Raw genomic sequence first — 24,213 nt, forward strand, 5'->3', positions numbered from 1 at the left:
TTGCAAATACTTTCTCCCATTCTGAGGGTTGCCTTTTGGTCTTGTTTATGGTATCTTTTTCTGTGCAAAAGCTTTTAAGTTTCATTAGGTCCCATTTGTTTATTTTTGTTTTTATTTCCATTTCTCTAGGAGATGGGTCAAAAAGGATCTTGCTGTGATTTATGTCATAGAGTGTTCTGCCTATGTTTTCCTCTAAGAGTTTGATAGTGTCTGGCCTTACATTTAGGTCTTTAACCCATTTTGAGTTTATTCTTGTGTGTGTTGTTAGGGAGTGTTCTAATTTCATACTTTTACATGTAGCTGTCCAGTTTTCCCAGCACCACTTATTGAAGAGGCTGTCTTTTCTCCACTGTATATTCTTGCCTCCTTTATCAAAGATAAGGTGACCATATGTGTGTGGGTTTATCTCTGGGCTTTCTATCCTGTTCCATTGATCTGTATTTCTGTTTTTGTGCCAGTACCATACTGTCTTGATTACTGTAGCTTTGTAGTATAGTCTGAAATCTGGGAGCCTGATTCTTCCAGCTCCGTTTTTCTTTCTCAAGATTGCTTTTGCTATTCGGGGTCTTTTGTGTTTCCATACAAATTGTGATATTTTTTGTTCTAGTTCTGTGGAATATGCCAGTGGTAGTTTGATAGGGATTGCATTGAATCTGTAGATTGCTTTGGGTAGTATAGTCATTTTCACAATGTGGATTCTTCCAATCCAAGAACATGGTATATCTCTCCATCTATTTGTATCATCTTATAATATTTTTTTAAAAATTGAATTTTTTGTAGGTCATTGCAAAATAACTGAATTTTTAATGATTATTTAAAATATATAATTCAAGAGAACTTTAAAGTGATAAAATTATGGTATCCAAATTACCAGTAAATAATATTTTTGTAGTATATTGTTTTAGAATAACAGGCTTTAGGTTTTACCTGACTGCTATGCTCTAAAAATGCTTAAACAGGCTTCTTCAAATCATAAACTTTCAATTCTCTAAAGACAACATAAAAAAATCTCAGAAATATTTTTGTAACATTATTTTAATTTAAAATCACTTTTTTATTTACGATCTTTCAAAGAAATTTAAGATATTAAGTAACCTTCCACTTAAGTTAGAAAGTCTTTAAATTTCAAAAAATTTGTATTGTATATCTAAATTCAGCTCTTCTGTTCTATACTTATTAATTTAATTGAGTTTATATATTATGTAAATGACTGTGATTAATTAAATATATTACTAGGCTCTAAAGGGCTATGATCAGTTTTTATTCATTTTCTAAATTCCAATTAATCATTTCAATACAGTGTAATTTTCATTGCATTCTGGGCCTGTCAATGTGTGCTATGTGATTGTCTTTGATAATTCTGCTTACAAAATGCGCTGTAACCAATATTTAGACTTGGTGTTGTAATTAGAGAAAGGCAATATTACTACTAAACTACTACTATGATGACTAGTACTACCACTTTTACTACTATTTGTCATTGATTCAGTAAATACTATGTGCCCAGCCTGGTTCTAGACAATTTAAGTTTATGATTTCTAATTCTCACTTAGTATAAGAAATTTTACTTTATTCACTGATAAGAAAACTGAGGCACAAAGTTGAGTACTTGCCAAAAATCACTTGACTTGCAAGTGACAAAGCTGGATTTGAAGCCAGATGAATCTGATTCCAGAACCTATTCTCTCTATGTGCAGAGTTGTCATATGATGGGGCAACTTGGTTGCTGACTGTGTTGAGGCCTCAAAGAGTGGCATTATCCTGGGCAGTTAGTCCCCTAATTCAGGACCAGATTGCACGGTGTGAACTCAACTTTGTTGAAGCCCTCTCAGTGTATTTATATACCAGGCAAGATTGTTAAATATATGTATTAATTTTTTGGAAGAGAGATATATTTCATTCCAACAATCGCACTATTCATTGTCATTATCATGTTCTTTCTGACATCAGGTTGCTAGGGATACCAAATCAGTAATCACAACATTGCTTGGAGATCTAAGAGTCAGAGCAAAATGAGATAAGCAGTCTGGAAGGATATTTTTCCTAGGCCATGCTAGAGCTTTCAATGGCCCTCTCCCCCAGCTTCCTCCTCCCAACACACATACATACACACAATTACGAACAACTTCAGGGTGAACTGAAGACCTCTGTTGCAAAGGTCCTGTGTATCTGTTCACCACAGACAGCTAAATTCTTTTTCTTAGAAGTTATTTTTCAGACTTCCAGTTAACTATTTCCTTCTAAAATAAAGTATTCTATTTCAAACCAAGATCTATACAAAGTTAGAAATTAAAATTAGTTTTAGTTTAAATCCCATTTTCTGTATGCCTCTTAGATGCCTGTCACCAGGATTGGAATTTTAGTTTCAAAAACCTCTTAATAACCAGTTTAGTACACCAATGTTACCTTTTACACATGGCTCTTCATTCATTCCCAGATGCTTATGTTTAAGCTTTTAAAATACTCAACTGTTACAGTCATGGTTCGGCATAAAAATTAAAGTTGTTGAATTAATTCATCTCCCAAACTTACTGATTAGAGATAATCATAAACTAAAGAGGGAACCATCTCTATTCACATTTCTTGGGGTAAGAAATAGCAATTTGTCTTATTAAATCTATTTTTAAAAATATATACCTAGTTTGAGAAGAATATAGAACCTAGTTTGAGATTAATACTCTAATGTACTATTTTAACGAATACAAATTTACTGATTATCCATTCAATTACACCAACTCTGGGCTGACCACTCTGCTAGGCAATTGGAATATAGTGTCCCAAAGCAATGATAAGTTCCTTGACTTCAAAGGGCAAATAGTCTGAGGAAGACATAAACAGGTAAATAAGCAATTTTAATAGAGTGTAATAAATGCCCTAAGAGAAAACAGGTAAATAGGCAATTTTAATAGAGTGTAATAAATGCCCTAAAAGAAAACAGGTAAATAGGCAATTTTAATAGAGTGTAATAAATGCCCTAAAAGAGGGGTGACTTCCCAGAGGAAAGGATCTCTAAAGGAAATTGAGGGATGAGAAGGCATTAGCTATGTATGGATGGGGAGGATGAGTGTGAATGAGGGAGAAAAAAATCTACTGAGGGGTAACAGCTTCTGCAAAAGGCGAGTATCAAGAAAAAGCAGAATACATCTGTCGTACTGTTGACAAGCCATTTGGCTGCTGTTCACAGAGATAGGGCACAAAGAAAGAAGAGAAGGCTGTGGATTGAGAAGTTGGAGCAACTACCTTTTGCTTGGGGATTTGAGCTGCTATGGTATGTACAATTGGAGATGTGTGGTGGACAGAAGGATATACAAAGCTGGAGCTGGATAAAAAAACTAGATTGGAAATAAATTTGAGAATCATAGATTGATCAATGAAATGAAATTTTCAGAGGAGGTATAGGAACTTAAAAACCTGTTATATCTTCAGCATATGAAGCATTCTAGAGAAAAGTAAAAACTGTCACAGACCTTACTTTTGACAAATTTATATTATGAATGTTAGATGGGAGATGAACCAAAAAGTTAGTGCCAAAGTGAGTGTTCTGAGAGAAGTCCTAAGAAGATAGAAATTTGAATGGATTGAAACTGTCATGGAAGATTTTTGAAGAAATAAGACTATATATATGTAGTAAATGTCCAAAGTAGAACATGTTAAAATGTCATTTTGACTGGGGAAATGTCTAAATATCTAAAGTATGAACATAATATTCTTAATTTTGTCTCCAGGAAGCTTTTTGGCTGGATTTAACAAATAATATTTGGCAAATGCTCCTCCTATTTACTTTTAAACAACAACTTGCTTAACATTCATAAACTGTGTTGAAACTTTAACATTTAGAAGTTGTACAGAGTGGTCACATTTTATGCAAGCATATTTTATGTTCCTAAAGACATCACAGTTCAAACTCTCTTAAATCATGTGCACATTTCCTACAGTAATAAATGACGAGGTGAAAGCATAAATTGTTAAGTCTAAAATAGTAGTGATTTATTTTTCACTTTAATGCTGCTTTAAAATTTTTTCAGCATTTTTATAATATTTTGTAGACTGCTATCTCCTAAATTCACAAAGCATATTGTGGTAGTTAGACATATTTGTTGTATTTTATCACATATAAATTCCATTGTAAAGTTTCTTTATTTCCTTTTTTTAAAAAAAATTTTTGACATTAGCATAACCACAACTTAGTGAACACTTGGACGCTTGAAAGAAAATGTTATAAGATAACGAAACATGTAAATTATAATTAAAGTGACTGTTAGAATAATAGCAAAGTAATGGTGAGCACCCTTGCTTCACCAGAGACTGTTCCCAATTCAGAGCCTGAATGATCATTTAAAGGCGTACATCCTAGAATCCCTCTACGTTTGTCCCTTTGATAAGTCTCTTCATCAGAACCCGGATAGAGTAAGGGAGAGGAGAACAGAGCATGGTGGAAGAAGGAAGAGGGAAAAATACAATGAGGTAAGGACAGAGAGATGAGGGTAGACTATGTCATGTAGAGCTTTGTTGACCATTACAAGGACTGGTTTTACTCAGAATGAGATGGAAAACCATTAAAGTGTTCTGAACAAAGGATTGTCAAAGGGATGAACATATAGGGATGCTAGAATGTCTGTCTCTAAGGATCATTCAGGTTCTGAGTTGAGAACAGACTCCAGGGGAAGAAGAGTAGAAGCAGAGAAAGTGGTGAGTTTGCTACAACAGTAATTAAGGCACTCCAGCCACAGTGATCTTACTGTTTCCCCAAATGCCAAACAGATTCCCACTGTATTTGTTATTCTCTCTGCCTGTGGTACTTTTCCCTAAATAACTGCATACTTGCTCCTTCACCTCCTTCAGATCTCTGCTCAAATGTGATTTCTCAGTGAATACCCTCAGTGAATACCCTTCCTGTGTCTCTTCTCTAATTTGCTTTTTCTCCTTAGCAATTATGACCATCTGATCTATTGTTCGATTTACTTATTTTTCTGTCCTTGTTTGTTTCCTGTCTGCCCTCACAGGAATAGATGCTTCATGAAAATAAGGATTTTCATCTCTCTCTCTTTTTTTCATGGCTGAATCTCTAGTATGAACAATAGTGTTTAGTACATACTAGACACTCAATAGATATTTGTGAGATGAATCAAAGAATGTCATTACAAGCACTCCAAAGTATTTCTCATGCAAAGCATAGTGTACCAAAGGATGGCAGGCATTTCCAGTTAAAATAAAGGGGGAAGGTCATGTGACATCAAAATAAACATGGTTTACAACCAGTTTGGTCCACAGCTTTGAAATTGTTTATTATTTTTTAGTTGAAATATTTATGTAAATTAAAATTATTTATATAAAGTGAGAACTTATTAATATTTGTATTAAGATATTTCAAATTTGTATAATTCAAATTTATATAAAATGAAATTCTACACACGTCATCTGCTACAAGATATTCTCCTTTTAATTTTTGCTTTAAAGAGCACTTATTCCTTAAAGAAATTTAAGCAAAAAAGCACACTAACAAAATGAAAACAAAAACCTCTATCTTAATAGCAGCAGTAGTGTAGAAAAAAGGAGCAAAGAAAGAAAAACAGAGCATAACAAACACTGGTAAAGGAAAAAGAAAAATACAGGCACTTTTAGATGGCGATATGCCAGAACAATACTCAAACCATGTGTACAGAGACCATTTTCTTTCAGTTAGTTTTAGAACACGTGATTTTTGCTTGGCAGATTAAATTTTTTAAGTTTGTAATCGGCACTGTCTAAAAATATACACAGCAGGATCACAATATTTTTCCCTTCCTAATAAATTTTTTTCAAAAGAACACTGATCTCAAACTCTGCTCAGAACTCATCATCTACTGTAGAATCAGTAGTGTTGCTATGGAGAAGTCAGGGAGGGCTAGTCACCACTCTCCAGCTGGTCCTATAATTTATAATCGCCTGGCATGTTGCCCCATACTGCAGTCTGTCCCCTAAATTCTTATGATTTATTAGTTACATCCCATTAAGATACAAGACAGAGAATGTACAGCTATGATCTTCAAGGAATCTTCAACCCATCCACTGTGCCTAAGAAACTGGTACAGAGAAGACCAGGGAAGTGGAACAGTTTCTTATTCACAATCATGCAGACCTTAGTTCTCTTAAAATAAAAATTCCGTGTTTATATATCTGTCATACCTGGTTGGTAATGCCTCTTAAGAACATGAGGAACGTAATGAGATGAGACGTGTCTTAGGAAAACCCAGGGCGTTGTACAATTGTTTTTGCAGATTGCACTTCATGCCTTCCAAACCTGATTAAGTTTCACATTCTTTGTGGGCTTTCCTCAACCTCTGCAGGCAAAACTGCTTATTCCATTCACAGTGCTCCCATTGAAGTTGTTCGTATGTGTTTTTAGAGCACATAGCACATCACATAGAAATTTATTTAATCTGTTTATTTCACTCCTCTACTCCCAGCAAATAGCACAGTGCCTGCTATACATTAGAATTTCTACTCATCTATGTGTTTAAAATGTAACATTTTAATTCACAGTGCTATATATATATATATATATATATATATATATATATATATATTTTTTTTTTTTTTTTTTTTTTGTGGTATGCGGGCCTCCCTCTGTTGTGGCGTCTCCCGCTGCGGAGCACAGGCTCCGGATGCGCAGGCCCAGCGGCCATGGCTCACGGGCCCAGCCGCTCCGCGGCATGTGGGATCCTCCCAGACCGGGGCGCGAACCCGGCTCCCCTGCCTCGGCAGGCGGACGCGCAACCACTGCGCCACCAGGGAAGCCCCACAGTGCTATATTTTAGACGCTTACATTTCTGTCACTTAAAGGAACTTTGGATTCTTATATTTTGTATTGATAAATTATTCTGTATTCAGTGTTGTCCAGTAGACACAAGAAGGCACGTTTGAATTTAATTTCATTAGCTAGAATCTGTAATGGGAGTATATAATGACTCAGAGTATGTTGTTGCCCACAACAAATGCCACACCAGGACCAATGCTTCATACCTAGTTTGAATGCAAAAGCCATCTCCAAAGCCAATAGTCTGTTAAGGATCATGCTTTGGAACAAAACATACAGCTGACACTATTAATGCTTAGCCATCTTGCTTCTGATTGTTTGAATTATTTTTAGATTTCTGGACTTTATGTGTGTGTACGTGTGTGGAATCCTAAGTGCTCATTCAAAATTCGACTACTTTTTTCTGACGATATTTTTTTCTAACTCTTTTATCTATTAATATCAAGAAGATAGCAACTAATTAGTTAACTAAAGTGGCAAAACCCAAGACAGTTCATTTTCTTGGATTAATTTGGTACATTCCATAGAATGTAAATACTCCCTATGTTTCCTGTAAGGAATGTTTGGAAAGGTATTTAGCAACCAGAAGGTGTACCTGCTGGCATATTTGTAGTCTCGGGCTGGGACTCTAGCTCCTGATTTTTGTATTCACAGATGTAGAATCAAGGCTTACCTACATTACGAGTGGCATTCCTCAGTCATTCTATCCCCTTGAAATCTTAGAAGTTGAGCTAAAACTTTCCATTGTGAAGTTATTTAGAAATTGTTAAATTGTTAGCATATTGATCTGCTTCTCTTGACATATTTAATTTGCAAAAAACTGTTTCAGTCCATAGTAAATCCTCTCACATCTTAAAAACTCACCTAAAATGCCACATTTTTCAAAAATTAGTTATAGTTGCTTTACAGTATATGAATATAATTATTGAGTACTTAGCATGGTGCATTTTAATACAGTGTGAGGAGGAAAGCATGAGGATTTTTCCTGAATTGAAATTGTGACATAATATACATTGAACAAAGAGAAGGCCTGAAGTCTACTCCTTTCATCCTCTGGAGTATAGCTAAGAGATGAGAATCAGAAGATGATGCTCAGCTGATGAAGGGGCAGTCAGACCTGGGGACTTTTCTTATGAGTTTTGTTTTGTTTTTGTTTGTTTTGTTTTTTAGGGACTGGGGAGGGATCTGTTTCAGGATTTCTGCAGAACTGGAGAGGTACTAGTCAAAATGGCCTTTGGCCACTTATTTATTGGTTATTTAGATCATGTTACACAATTGTTCTTTATCACCACTAAGAAGGGAAGAAGTGGTGAAATCAACAACAACTTGGATTTCAAACAGCTGAGAAAATCTCATATTTACCACTACCATTTCAAACTTGATGGTAGGAACTAGGGAAATATCAGAGAATTGGGATTGTGTATGTTACCCAAAGGACAGAGATTCTGAGAGACCAAAACATTCCTTGACTTTTTGTTGAGGCTCCTTCATAGTGTTTCTTTTAAGTGGGAGAAACAGGGACATCCCTATGCTCACATAGGCTGTAACTTAGAGCTTAGGGTGGGATTAACACATCATGCCAGAAATTATTTATAATAAATGCCAAACTTAGTTATGACTCTGTGTGTGGAGATGAGCCTTGTAAACAGTTCTTAAGCACTTCAGGACTTTTTGAATTCAAAGAGAAATGTGGTAACCACCCCTGAAACCCCACTTGAAAAAAATCATTTAAATGAAAAGTTGCATGTTACAGTTTGGAAAAAAATATGATTGGTTTTGGAGAGTTTAAGTGGGAATAAATAACTATCTTCAGCTGAAAAATTGTGTGGTTTTTTTTTTCAATACCTGAACTTAGCTAACATATTCCTTAGACATTCATTATATTATACACTTCCCTCTTTAAACGTGCCCTTTTATATGCTTTAAAATTTTTTGCTTACTATAACATTTGGGTCATATAATTTAGTAGTAGGGGGCACTCAATAGCGTAGAAATCACCCTAATATTTAAGAAACCATGTGTCCCTTATTTGCTTCCTTATCCTTCATTTAAAAATATTAGAAAGACTGTGCTCACTCTAAAGTAATACAGAAAAACAAAGAGGAAAATGCATAAAGGAGCTGTCTGCTCTCATCTCTTGCTTCCATTCTTCCCCAGTCCCAGGAGAGAACTTTATTACTCTTATGCTTAATCTAAGACTATTTTATGAAAGATATTATATTTTAATATCTGAATAGGAAACATGTTTTGAACATCCCTGATACCATTTTTTCACTAAATTTTAAAATAATGAGCCATTTATCTAAAAACTACAATAGAATTTGTTGCTATATTCTTATAGTACTTTTTCTTATATGTATGTTGTTTCATAGTAGTAATCATAGTACATGTGGAATTCAAATCTGTGTCTTCACTTATCACATTAAAAATCACACAGATTTTCCCAAATAACTTCTTTATTAGTCTAGGTTTAGGATACTAGACTATTAAGTCTTCAGAATCTGAGATGACTTTTGAAAACCCTGCTTAGCCTCTATGTCCGTACTACTGTAACATAAACACGTTCAAATCTTAAGTTCAAAAATAACCTAAAAACGAAAAACAAAACAACTTCCACAAACATCAACAACTGAAAACCTTTCTTTAAACCCAAGTCACTGCTGTCTATCCTTGTATCTTTCTACCTCCCTTTACAGCCAATATCATTAAAGTCTTTGTCTTACTCTTTTCCTTCCCAACCTCTTAACTACCCAAAGCAGTGAATTTTTAGTATTCATCTTAATTTAACTCTCTCTGACATTTAATACTACTGAGAATTTTTTTCTTGAAACTATCCCCCCCCATTCTTCCATGATACTACCTTCTGTGAATGTCTCTTTTGTCTCCCACTTAAATTCTGATGCTCCGTGAATTCTGGATTTAGTTTGCTCTTCTCAATTCATGTAGTCCCATGACTACAAATATGTCTAGTTCAATTCATGTAGTCCCATAACTACAAATACGTCTAGCTGCTTAGTGGACTTCTCCCCCTGATATCCCATAGACATACTAAATTCATCACGTACAAAAATAAATTCATCAACGTACACAAGGCCACTCCTCCTTCTATAACTTTTACTTTCAATCTCCTCTTCCTCCATCGTTTCAGTTCAAACTTTCACCATCTTCTCATTGACACACTACAATAAATATTCTCTAGGTTTTCGTCCCTTTAGGAACCCAGGGCTATAATCCATTCCCCCTAGAGCTGCCCTAATGGGTTTCTCAAATCTGATCATATTTTTCTCTCCTTAAAACTCTTGAGTGGATCTCCAGTGCCTATGTGATAAAATCTGAATTCCTTAGAACAGCATATGAGCTACTGGTTCTTTTAACTATGTCAATCTCATTTACCCATTTGTGCTTTCATTTTAGCAGTTCCCTTGGCCTGGAATCTCTTTTTCATATATTTTGATTAGTATTGTAATCACTTCTTTGATTCAGATCAAGGATAAACTATTCCATGAAGTCTTCCCTGACATTATTGTCTCACTGATACTTTAAAATGTATAATTTCCTCATTTTTACCATCCCAGGCCATTGCACAAACTTGTATCACACTACAGATTACACATTCGTGCACATACCAGTTTCCCTGTCTGTCTGTCCTCTATACTACATATTACATGAGGATACGGAACTTATCCTAAAGGCCTAACACAGTACCTGGTATGTCTATAGGTATTATTTGTTAATAATACTATTTTTAATGTGTAAATTAACTTTGAACAGTAGACCCTAAATAGCTGTGTAGGGAAGGAAGAAACTATGAAAGGACACTGTCAGGTTATCGGAATTCCTCCACACTTTTTCACTGAAAATTGCGTATTTGATTTTAAAAAAAGTTTTGAGCTTATGTCTTGGTAAAAGAATAATTCTCCATGGCAATAATGATTACTGTGATTTTTCACAGTAAAGAATGAATATAGAAAATGCATTAAAATTGAATTTTTAAGGTGAAAAATAACAAATCCCCAATTAAATTCTTCCAGTGAAAAAAATTTAAGGCACTCTTGATCTGTAAATAACTTTAACAAGCACTAATCTGTGCTTGGATACATGCATGCAGTGTATTTAGAGAGTCTAGAAAGAGAAAGACAGTTAAGTATCACTGTTGTCTAAAAAAAGCAAAGGCAAGGGAAAAAACCTGACTTTATACAAGTAATACTAATGGTTCTCATATTTTCAGTGGTGGCATAAGGAATTTAATAACTCTTTACACTCTAATTTTCACCCCCTTCTAAGAATCCAAGCACTAAGTACCTATTTGAGAAAAAGAAATCTGACAAAACATTTCTAAAGAACAAATGTGGGGACTACCCTGGCAGTCCAGTGGCTAAGACTCCACACTTCCAACGCAATGGGCAAGGGTTCAATCCCTGGTCGGGGAACTAATGTCCCACATGCAGCATGGCGTGGCCAAAAACAAAGAAACAAAAGAGCAAATATGTTATTAATACTGCCAAATCATAAAGGAATATTAGAAGTGTTCCTAAATATATTAAATCTTATTAACATATTTTACTATATTTTACAGTTTTAGATGCCCGTTTCAAAAAAATTTAATATCTCTGAAAGTAGTACGTATCTCACAATCAATGGCTACCATAGATTATTCACAACATTTTTGCTTTCTTGTAAACATATAAAATAATGATGCCTCTTACAATCAATGGTGTCTTAATTTGATGAAATACAGTAGAAATTAGATATTGAACGAAGTGCGCTCAATTAGCTGATAAAAGCTAAAAAATAAAGTAAGTTCACATATATGACAGAAAAAAGTGATTGATTTGACTATGGCAGTTTGAATGTCCCCACACCCTCCTATGTGAACACGATCACATATTACCATTATTTTTCCTCTGGTAATAATTTAACATACGGGAGATATATTTCTGCTTAATGCTATACCTTACTTGACTTAGCATACCATATGTTTAGGTTCGAAACTTTCTAAGTTTTTTTGAATAATACAAGTCAAGTTTATTTTAATCACTTTCACAAAACAATTTTAAAATAACCCATGGTGCCTTCCAGCATAAAAGAAGAGATTCAACTGCAATGCAAATATTAAAAATAATTGCAAATGTCACTAGTCATAGACATTTTTCAAATTTCCCAGCCATTTACTGAAAAACATTTTACCAGTTTATCTGAAAATATATGACTGTGTGCAATAGACACTACCAGGTTTTGTTGTTTTTGTTTTTTTTATCCCAGTAATGGAGATTAATGATGCATAGGCTGGCCTGTTTTTTAGTAAGAAAAATATGAAATTCAGTGGGTATCCTTGGTCTACTGAATTCCTCACTGTAGCTATGACTCTTATCACCTGAGTCCAGTACACATATCTCTCCTACTCCAATCCAACCAAAGCCACATTCATCAAAGTATTATTTTCAACTCAGCAAAGAGTTTCATATTGGTAACTCAAATAGATTTCTTAATCTGTAGGTTTAAATTTAAAAAAATATTTTATATGAGTAAGATTTGTTTTTCACAAAATAAAGGCATCATAATAAACAGCATGTAGACTGGAGATTGCACAGAAAATATTTATATCCTATAAAGAGCCCTGAGGGCCTATTCTCCAAAAATGTTTCCCTAACGCTCTGCTAAATTATGTAATGTTTTCATATTATTAATTCCTGTGATTTAAAGATGACCTCTCAGTTAACATCAGAGAGAAGAGACATTATCACATGATTAATAGTGATTATTTAACATTGATTATTTTGTAGGAAGTTCATATTAACAAATTTAGGCTTTATAAGTTAGTGACATCAGTTATCAAGAACATGTATTCATTCTAGAGCAAATAATAAAAACAAGGTGCTGTGCTTATGTTAAGGTAGGGAAAAGTGTCCTTTCTTCACTTCCATAAAACATTGCAAACCCTGAACTCTGAAGCAATACTTTTCTAACTCAAAATCTCCAAAAAAAATTTTTATGAATGTAGCTCATTCAATCTTCTCCTCTATTCCTCATCTTCTGCAACCAACTTAGTGACATTTTCCTTTCATACACACCTCAAAAAAACATTTTTTTCCCCTACCGTACCAGATAAACCACAAAAGAACCTCTAACTAAATGTTACACAAAGTTTTTCTCATACTGGGTCTTTTAGTTCTCAGAACCTGTCATGGGCCCCCCATAATGTTTTCAGACATGTTCCTTCTGTGTGGGATATTCTTTCTCCCAACTCACCTTCTTCGATCACCCTTAATATCCTCATTTCAGTCCTTCAGGGAAGTGTTGACTTTACTCAGAATAACAGTCAGGGATTCCAGTTACATGTTTTCACATACTATATGTTTATTTGAATGATTATGTAGTAAACATCTGTCCACTGGAAAGTAAGTTACATGAGGAGCTCCAACACTCTGCCTCCCATACGCAGTACAGAATAAGAATTTAATAAATATTTATCAAATGAATCAATCCGCTTTTTCCAAATCAGAGCATATTATTATCTGCTTCTAGTCATTTTAAACATCTTAGTATACATTACCTACCAAGGTACTCAGTTAAGCTTATATTTATTATGACAAATGTTTCACAGACACATATTACATTATGTGTGCAATTTGTTACAGCATCTGACTGAAACCCTAGCATTGCCCTGATGCAGTAAGTCACAGATTTGTGTTTGTTCAGTGACAGCTGAATACTGTCCATAAATGTCACTCTGGTAGGAGATGATGGCTATTTTTCAACTCAGCTTTATCACTTGAATTTTAGGACTTCCTTTACTCAAACTCCTCTTTCCTGTGTAGTTGATGGTTTTTGTCTCTTTTTTTTTAAGTAACCTTACCTTCCTACAATCGAATAGCCATCCCTCTCCTCTCCTGAGGTTAGCTGTTGTACTGCTAGCTCCTCTTCGCAGTTAATTTTAACATATCTTTAGAGTATTCAGTAACAGTTTGCCAATACTCATATCTTCTCACTTTAAAATGTGCCTTGTAAAAACTTGCTGTGATAGTTATGTCATATACAATGAAAATGTTGTAGTTTGGGTATTTTTCCTGGACATTCATGAACATTGCAGCCATGACTATTTGTGAGAATTATCTCTGATACTTCCACATGACATTGTTTCACTCATTCCTTTCACCATCACAGCCACCCAATGCTGGAAACAACTGTAACAGTATTATTTAATATCAAGTCATTTTCTTCCTTATTTGGACCCTGAAACTGCATCCCTTGGGGACCAGAGGTGGTGCTTACATGTGGAGAAAACATCATGTACAAAGGCTTAGAGTGTGACACTGTGGCAAAGGGCCAGTAGCTCAGGATAGGTGAATTACAAGGTCCATGGGAAAGAACGGTGGGTAATAGCTAGAAAGGCAGCAGTAACATTATAAAGGGCCTTGTTTGGCATTCTGTGGATTTGATTTGCTGATGGTGAGTATTTGTTAGGCAGAAGGTACAGGATCAGATTTGCATTTGGAAAATATCATTCTTAGCTTATTACACAACAGACATAGAAGTATGTTCATTGCTAGACTGGGGCAGAAGGTCAAACTGTGGAAAGTTAATTGTTAATTTCAACATTCAATCCTGTTCAATGCCAGTTGGCGAGCAAGACTGCTGTAGCCTAAGGGTGGAAAGAAAGCTTATACAGGGCAAATGTTAGTACTCCGTCGAGTGCTGGGGAGCCAGTGTTTGGTATGCTTTAAAATTAAAAGGTAAAATCAAAGATGAGATTCCATGTAAAAATAAGTTTATTAATCACCTAGCTTCTGGAGTTTGGCACTGTGGCTAAATAAGTTCCTCCATAACTTATTGTTAGTAGAAAATTTTATTTTATTAAAACTCATCAAAAAATAAACTTGTTCATTTTCCTGTATATATAGGTAGAACATTCTGAACAGATTTTTATCATTTTATGCTTCAAGATCTTTCCTTGATATGAGATTATCATTCTGAACATTAATAATTATGTATAATGGAATGCAGATTTATAAATTATATGTGGGATGAATGTATTCTGACCTCCAGGACATACCCCAGCCTGCACAAAATAATCCTCTTAATTTTTAATATAATGTCCTTAAATAGTGTGTGCATCAGTTAAAGTGTAAAGAAAAAAGTAAACCAACTACCAGTTTATCTGGGATGGTCTCAATTTACAACTGCTGTGTGGGATAATTATTAATAATGCCTCCTTTCATACTAAAAGAGTACTTTGATCTGGAAGAGAAATTATATGTTCACCCTTTTAACACCATAGGTGATGACTGATAAATAAATCCCAGTGTAAATCCCAGCTCTGATATACACCATTTGTTCAATTTTAGCAAGAAAACTCACTTCGGTGTCTTCATCTATAAAACTGGAGAAAATAAGTTTTACCTTGTAGATTTGTGCCTTGTAGATTTGTACCTTTATGAAGAATAAATGCAGAGTTGGCTTTATGGATGTGAAACCCATGCAGTCCCACAGTGGGGGGCTTCATGCTGAGAAGGGCCATGCTTGGTTTAATGCTCTACTGATCTCTTGAAATTGTTAACATGTTTTCAACAAGTGTAGTATATTTTCCTTTTGTACTGGGCCCCATAATTTATGATGAGTCCTGATTAAATGAGAAATGTGCTAATTTAATCCAAATTTTCTTCCTTAATTCTTCCGTTCTGGTTTAAGTCCTGATTTTATTTCACCAAGTAGAAAATCATTTATAGTCATTTTATAATGGAAATGTCAATGGAAATATTCAATAAACAATCTATAAGAGGTATAGAAAAGTTTTATTTGAGCCAAACAGGATTATAGTCTGGGAGACAGCCTCTCAGATAACTCTGAGGAACTGCTCCAGAGAAGCATGGTTTTCAGCACAGTTTTATATCTTTTCAGAACAAAGGAAGTCAAGCAAGTTGGGAATACATCCCTTCAAGGTTTAAAAAAAAACAAACAAACAGATCAGCATGTGTACAGCAAGTCAGTATGTCATTGGCACCTGTGAAGGGAGTCTTATTACCAAAGGAGTACCAGCATTGGCATCCCAGGAAAAGAGGCATTTAAATCTTTATTTTTAACATGGGCATTCTTTGCTTCTGGTCAGTGTACACTTTTTTTTTTAATGATTAAAGCAGATGTACAATGTATGTCTGGTAAGCCACAAACAGGCTGTTTTAATTAGCATAAAATTCAAGTTAAATAATGTATTAGCCAGAATGATTTCCCCATACCCCAATATGTGAACATTTCTTCCATTAAAATCAACTGAAAATTAAAATATAACAAAAGCAGGTTATTGTTCATATGAAAGGAAAATTTCCTTTATATTTTACACTAAAAACCAGTGTTTATAGTAGAAGGCACTTACTACCTATTCAAATTTTGAGAACATTACAATAAATTATTAGTATATTTTGAAGTAAATTATCCTTTGGCCTTTATTTGTGGGGGTGTTATATTCAGTTAAAATAATTTTAATATCATAAATAATTCTCCAAAATTAGAAAGAGTCCTCTGGCTTTTCACACCTAAGTGTCTTTCTACACCTGAATAGTCACACTGGGAACAGTATAAATATCCTAAACTATTTTTCTTTGTATACAACATGATGCCACCATTAGTACTTATACTTAAAATATTCATAATGATAGCTTTAATGTATCGAGCTCTTGTTGTATGCCAGTTTCCTGCTAAATGCTCTACATGTATTATCTACATATAATAATACACACACACATACACACACACAAACATCCCTATGAAGAGTATTATTATTTCCATCATAATAATAACAATATTGAGGCTTAGAGAGAATAAATAACTTGCCAAAGCCATACAGATAGAAGATAGAGCTTAATTTTGAAACCAATCTCTGAATTTTAAAGGCTGAGCTGCTAATCAGTGTTTCAGTATATTGCAAGCTGGCATCCAAGTACATATTCTCAGAATTACATGATTCTATAACATAGTTTAAAACTGTCTGCATTCCCTAATAAATAATCTAACTGATAAACATATATGTGTATTCTGGATCATCTTTATGACCTGGGAACTTTTGTCTCCATGCCCCCACAAGCATGCCTAGATTCTAATAAGCTAGCGAGGAGGAAATGAGGCAGATTTAAAATGTAAATGATTCCTCTAAGATCAGGAACAAGACAAGGATGTCCAATCTCGTCACTTTTATTCAACATAGTTTTGGAAGTCCTAGCCACGGCTGTCAGAGAAAAAAAAGAAATGAAAGGAATCCAAATTGGAAAATTAGAAGTAAAACTGTCACTGTTTGTAGATGACATGAAACTTACATAGAAAATCCTAAAGATGCTACCAGAAAGTTCCTAGAGCTTATCAATGAATTTGGTAAAGTTGCAGCATACATAATTAATACACAGAAATCTCTTGCATTCCGATACACTAACAGTGAAAGATCAGAAAGAGAAATGAAGGAAACAATCCCTTTTACCATCACATCAAAAAGAGTAAAATACCTAGGAATAAACCTACCTAAGGAGACAAAAGACATGTACTCCAAAAACTATAAGATACTGATGAAAGAAACCAGACATGACACAAACAGATGGAGAGATATACTATATTATTGGATTGAAAGAATCAATATTGTGAAAATGACTATACTACCCAAAGCAATCTACAGATTCAGTGCAATCTCTATCAAATTACCAATGGCATTTTTCACAGAATTAGAACAAAAAAATGTACAATTTGTGTGTAAACACAAAAGACCCCAAATAGCCAAAGCAATCTTGAGAAAGAAAAATGGAGCTGGAGGAATCAGGCTCCCTGACTTCAGACTATGCTACAAAGCTACAGTAATCAAGACAGTGTTGTGTTGGCACAAAAACAGAAATATAGATCAATGGAACAGGATAGGAAGTCCAGAGATAAACCCACACACCTATGGTCACCTAATCTATGACAAAGGAGGCAAGAATATTCAATGGAGAAAAGACAGTCCCTTCAATAAGTGGTTCTTGGAAAACTGGACAGCTACATGTCCAAAAATGAAATTGGAACACTCCCTAACACCATACACAAAAATAAACTCAAAATGGATTAAAGACCTAAATGTAAGGCTGACACTATAAAACTCTTTAAATATTATTAAAATAGAAATAATTTAAATCAATATTGGCAGTTTATGTATTTTTTGTTTTTGTTTTACCTTAAAAGGTCTTGAAGGAGCTTTATTGGGTGACACTTCATGTGACTAGTTGATTGTTAGCATCATATCATTAGTTCTTATTATTATTTTATGCTTTGTTAAAATAATATTATTATTATTGATATTATACTGACTGCTCCATCTTGATCATTTTCATTTCCTCATTAGGTTTTTTTTCTTTTGCATGATTTTTGTTAATATTTAAGTATTTAAACAGTAAAGCATTTAAAGGTAAAGAATCATTCTAAAATGAAATTGATCTCTCCCCTTCTTTTATACTTTAAAATAAGTAAATTATAAATTAAACATAATAAATTAATCAGAGATCTACAAACTTAAAATACATCCTGAAAATCTTTTGCCCTCATCCTTTTCCATGCTATGCTTTCATCCAAAGGGGGAGAAATACTGAAACTATTGTGTATTTCTATTTATGTACAGTGTTCTGTCCAGAGGCAGTAGTTCCTTCTTCCCATCTATTATATGAGAGGGAGTGAATCATCTACAATGTAAAGCCCTCTGTACAGTATTTTCATGTTAGGCTCTAGTTAAAATAAAATGCATTTACACTTCCATACATTACATTACTTGAAATGATAATGCTTTCTATTAAACTGTACTTCAATATTCTGTTTTACCTGCAGCTGAATGTGGTGCATCTGCAACAAGTAATGAAGGAATTCTGCTCTCTCCAAATTATCCACTCAACTATGAAAACAACCATGAATGCATTTATAGTATTCAGGTTCAAGCAGGAAAGGGAATCAATATTTCAGCCAGAACATTTCATTTAGCACAAGGAGATGTTCTTAAGGTAGGTGAACTCAGAATATTTATATTTTGATCAGTTTAGTCATTAAGTATGCATTAATACATATATACATGTATATGATATATATGTATATATAATCAACCATAAGTTGATTCTACCATTCATAGATTTAAATTATACATTATTTCCCATTTTCCTGCCAGTATTTTTACTGAGATAGAATGTTTTGTTTCTAATGTTTATTTATAATAAGTAAATTTTGATTTTATGATACATGAATTTTTTTCATGACATAAACCCATTTATAATATTGTTTTACAAAGAAAAATACAGAATTCTTTGTAATAGAAGAAAAAAGAAAATGTCTAGTGAAAATGCCCTAAGATATTACCAATAGCTATTCACTTCCTCTACTCCAGTAGTCTCTCCTGTGCTTTGTAATGTAGTTTCTGAACCCAATTTGCTACATAGCTGTCTTCTTTTTTTTCAACCATCTTTATTGGAGTATAATTGCTTTATAATGGTGTGTTAGTTTCTGCTTTATAACAAAGTGAATCAGCTATACATATAAATATACATATATCCCCATTTCTCCTCCCTCTTACATCTCCCTCCCACCCTCCCTATCCCACCCCTCTAGGTGGTCACAAAGCACTGAGCTGATCTCCCTGTGCTATGCGGCTGCTTCCCACTAGCTATCTATTTTACATTTGGTAGTATATATAAGTCCATGCCACTCTCTCACTTCGTCCCAGCTTACCCTTCCCCCTTCCCGTGTCCTCAAGTCCATTCTCTACATCCGTGTCTTTATTCCTGTCCTGCCCCTAGGTTCTTCAGAACCATTTTTTTTTGATACATGAATTTTAATGTTTCAGTAACACCAAAATAAGAACACTTTCATGCCAAATATCTTATATTCAATAAATATTATCTATAAAACATAATCCATAAATGGACAATTTTTAATTTTTATTTTGATGTTTATTAAGTAACTTATTTCTGTTGATACATAGATAACTCTTTGCATTTATGACTATGAAAAAGTTTATAATTTATCAATATATCTAACAATATCTATAAATATTGTTTTTTAAGAAAAAATATACCTTGTTGATAATAAACATTTAGGACAAAATTTGTTAATTTATTTTAAAAATCTGAAATAATCAAATTTAAAGATACAATTAAAGGGAGTTCCCTGGTGGCTCGTGGTCAGGACTCAGTGCTTTCACTGCTGTGGGCCACAGGTTCAGTTCCTGGGTGGGGAACTAAGATCCTGCAAGTGGCATGGCGCTGCCAAAAGAAATTTTTTTAATGATACAATTTTAGGCAAATGAATATTTTCATACTTGCTGATCCATATTTTTCAAAGTAAATGTTTTGATAAATACAGTCTATATTCATTATTGGAATAAAAGTAAACACTTCTATAAAATCACATTTAAATATTTAAAAAATGATCACATACATATTTTTCTTATTATCAAGATTTCATTAATCCAGGTAAGAAATCCAACATATTTCTGTTTTCACAAAGCTTGAAAAAAATTATGATATCCCAGGTTGACTGGGGTGGGGGATTTTTATTTAAGCAGTGATTTCAAGGTTGTTGGTTATGTTCTTCTTTTAAAAAGAATATTAATTTGATGATAATTGATGGTTCTCTAACACAAACAGTTCTGTATGCTTGTAAGATTTGTATAGACATGGGAAAGATTTCCTGCAATACACTCAGATATATACAATTTTAGTATTAATTTAGAGCCATTCCCACTTTTTGTGCTTTTCCTCAATAGGCAACAGAAATTCACTGTATTATATCTTCAACTCCCAGTTCATTGTTTGGATTTTCCTGTTAAAATAAGTTTATTTGCTAAATTGGAGTCAACATTGAGATTAATGGGATGCTTGTACTTAGAATTAAGGCAGTGGTTATTTATTTATTTATTTGGCTAACTGTGGGGAAAATAATGTATCAAGGTGTAGATCAGAAATATGAGTGTAGCTACTAAACTGTATCACATAAGCAACAATAATAAACATGTATTTATAAGTTAAAAGTCAGGAAATGCTTCCCCATGCCTACCACAATCCTTCCTAAAATATTTCTCTGCTCTCAGTGATGCTTGAAATTTCTACATTACTTTTCCATACTGAATGATGTTTATTATTTGGAAAATTCATTAGGGATAACAAGTGATGCTTTTTTAAAAAATAGCCCTAATATGTTTCTCGGAGTGCTTTCTAACGTATTACTTATTTGGAGTAAGGTCATATGCATTTGTGATGTGTGTTCCCTTGAGGAAGGATGGGACCTCGGTAATAAGTGACAGTGTGAGGGGATGTGACGGTGAGAGACAAAGGAAAGGAGAAAAACTCAATTTAAGGCCCTTTAGTGGATTTCATTAAATAGTGATTTTTCTTTCATGAGTGAAAGGATGAAAATTTATATTCCCAGAAATTTTTTTAAATTATATCTTTCCTAGAATAAATATATGTTTTCCAAACTTGAAAAGATTATATGCTAAAATTAACCTGGAAACACACCAATTCGATTATCCTTCTACTGATACTCTAACCTGGGATTTATTCTAAATTATCACTTTAAAAGAACTTCAGTAAGCCATACTACAGAGCTGGTTTGGGATGGGCTTTTAAACACTGTCTGTCTTCATGGTCTCTCCACCAGTGTAAGATGTAAAATGCTTGTATGTTATTCTTCTCATTAATTCCATGGGCGACTATTAGGTCAAAGATATCTACTGACACAGGCAGAGTTAGGCATGCACAAACAGACAATGTACTCTGCAAAGGACAAATGATTACTTCTCAAAGAGTGTTAAGCCCAGAGTCCTCTCAGGATGGAAGGTCATTTGCCTAACTGCAAACTAATCCATGAGAGCCCATCCTCATCCCCAGCACTTTGCAATATTAAACCTAGTAGAGTCAGTTCTCTTTCTCCATTCCAACTAAGACATAAGAAGAAATAAGAAAAAAAAAAAATAGCCCATTATGGAACTCTCTGCACCTTGACTGAGAGATTTAAAAGCATTGTTTTTCTTTATGTGGTAGGATAGGCTACATTCTTTGCAATGACATTCTCTTGTAATCTTTACATGGGTATAAGGCTTGGAAGAAGGTTTGTTTTCTTCTGGTTTCACTTACTATATAACATCACTGTATTGGATTCTGATAAAAACAAAACAGCAACAACAATAAAAAACAATGTGTGTTATTTATCTATATCTATACACACACAAAAACAACTTTCCTTTCTAATAGCTCATCATATAGGATGACGCTTGTTTACTCACTCACCCACTCTCTCTCTCCCTCCTCCTTCTTTTTATAAACACCTTAGTTATTTATAACCACGCTAGCAAAGTTTCAGTAGATCTGGGGAAAGTTAGTTCAGTTGGTTTGCACCTGGGATTAAGGAATTTTATAAAGCTCTCCAGATTATGTGATGACCAGCAGGTTTGGGAATTATGAATATACCTTTCCTTGGTTCTGTTACTTTCAATGGGCAAGAATATTGAACTTCCTGATCCCTCACTCAAAATATGTAACTTAATTAATTCTTTTAATTAACATTTATAGATGGTGTTTATTATATGTAGGCTCTAAACTGTCAATAATGAATAGCTCTCCTTGTCAGCTGGATAGGAAAAAAGCTGGATACCAATTAGAAATACTATTTATGTTTTTTTGTCGCTGTGTTTGTTTTTATTTTCAGAAAAAGACTAAGCACTATGTTCAGATAAAGAAATGGAGCAGGGAAATAATTCAAGACAATCTTTTTACCACAGTCAGCATTGTGAAGTTTAAAGACTTATTTCTTACTCAAAATGTAGACTAAATGGATTATTATGGAGAAGAGCCAGTAAAATATCCCCAAATTGGTTTTGAGAGTCCAAAAGAAAGGGTTAGGAGATGTATATCATATTTATGAAAAACTAGATAGTTGAAGGACTTAATAACATTCTTTTAGAAATATTATAAGGTTATTAATGTGTTGCTATTGTTGTTTTCTAAGACGTATTATTTTTAAGCTCTTTCATAACCTATTTGTGAATCTTTGGCAGTACCACTTGTGAGAGCCTATTGTTAAATTTTCAGTACTTTTGTGAGCTGGTTGTTAAACATAGCCATTATTAAAAATTAAATTGTTACAATTGGATTACAATTAAAAAACAAAGGTAATAAATGCAACTTTTCATTTCCTAATTATTTTACTACTTTAACTATTATCGGTGCTTTGGGGGTTAGTTATATATACTGTATCTGTGTGATGGAAATACTGTGTCAGGTTGTCCATCTCTTCCCAACTCTGTATTCAACAATGTCACATTGATAGCTTGATATTAGCCATAGTAAGTGTTTACACTGCAGAAATTGGCAAATACTACAAACCCTGACTTGATTTATTGCTTTGCTCATTGTCAGTACATAAGTAGAAATGGGTTGTATCTGTAGCCATTATATTATGAATAGCACAAAAAATTGAGAAAATATCTTTTCTAGTATTTGAAAACCATTATTCAGTTTAGCAAAGAAGTTGTTCATATCATTTACAAACCAGTGACATTCTGATATAACATCGTTTTTGATGTTTCATTTTCATCTTACTTGTTAACAAAAAAATCAAGCAATAGGGCTTCCCTGGTGGTGCAGTGGTTAAGAATCCACCTGCCAATGCAGGGGACACGGATTTGAGCCCTGGTCCGGGAAGATCCCACATGCCGCGGAGCAACTAAGCCCGTGTGCCACAACTACTGAGCCTGTGCTCTAGAGCCCATGAGCTGCAAATACTGAGCCCGCGTGACACAACTGCCGAAGCCTGAGCGCCTAGAGTCCATGCTTTGCAACAAGAGAAGCCACTGCAATGAGAAGCCCGCACACCTCAAAGAAAAGTAGCCCCCACTCGCCGCAACTAGAGGAAGCCTGCATGCAGCAACAAAGACCCAATACAGTCAAAAATGAATAAATAAAAATAATTTTTAAAAAAAAATCAAGCAATGTTCATTTAAGAACAACTTTTGTCTGTAAGTTGCAGTTATAAGTTGCAGCTACAAAAGTTTGGCAAAAAATACTGAAAGCACTCTGTAAGAATCAATTAGCTCTATGGAATTTACAATAATGAGTATTGTATATTTTATTCCTGTGTATAAATAGCATGCTACACATTTCTTAAATCAGTGATTCACAAATGACAGTCTGTGAGACAAATCAGACTGACACCTCTTTCTGTAAATACAGTTTTAATAGGAGAAAGCTGTGTTTATTCATTCACATATTGTCTACAGCTGCTTCTGTGCTAGAAAGGCAGTATTGAGTAGTTGCCACAGAGATGTTAACAGCCTAAAATATTTACTATCTAAACCTTTTCAGAAAAAGTCTGTCAATCTCTCTTTATATGAATAAAATTTACTTAAAAATCATATATATGGGTATGTACAT

General features: G+C 34.0%; 1 protein-coding gene across 3 annotated transcripts in view; it reads left to right on the forward strand.

Moving 5' to 3' along the window:
- CSMD3 (CUB and Sushi multiple domains 3) overlaps nucleotides 1-24,213 on the forward strand; it is a 1,193,315-nt gene that overhangs the window by 831,617 nt on the left and 337,485 nt on the right. For all 3 annotated transcript variants that reach the window (XM_024129404.1, XM_024129405.1, XM_028500327.1), the window contains one exon: nucleotides 18,626-18,795. In XM_024129404.1, coding sequence (XP_023985172.1) covers nucleotides 18,626-18,795 — 170 coding nt within the window. The remainder of the gene's footprint in view (nucleotides 1-18,625; nucleotides 18,796-24,213) is intronic.

The sequence above is a fragment of the Physeter macrocephalus genome, chromosome 15, assembly GCF_002837175.3.
Source record: "Physeter macrocephalus isolate SW-GA chromosome 15, ASM283717v5, whole genome shotgun sequence".
In the NCBI taxonomy this organism is placed as follows: domain Eukaryota; kingdom Metazoa; phylum Chordata; class Mammalia; order Artiodactyla; family Physeteridae; genus Physeter; species Physeter macrocephalus.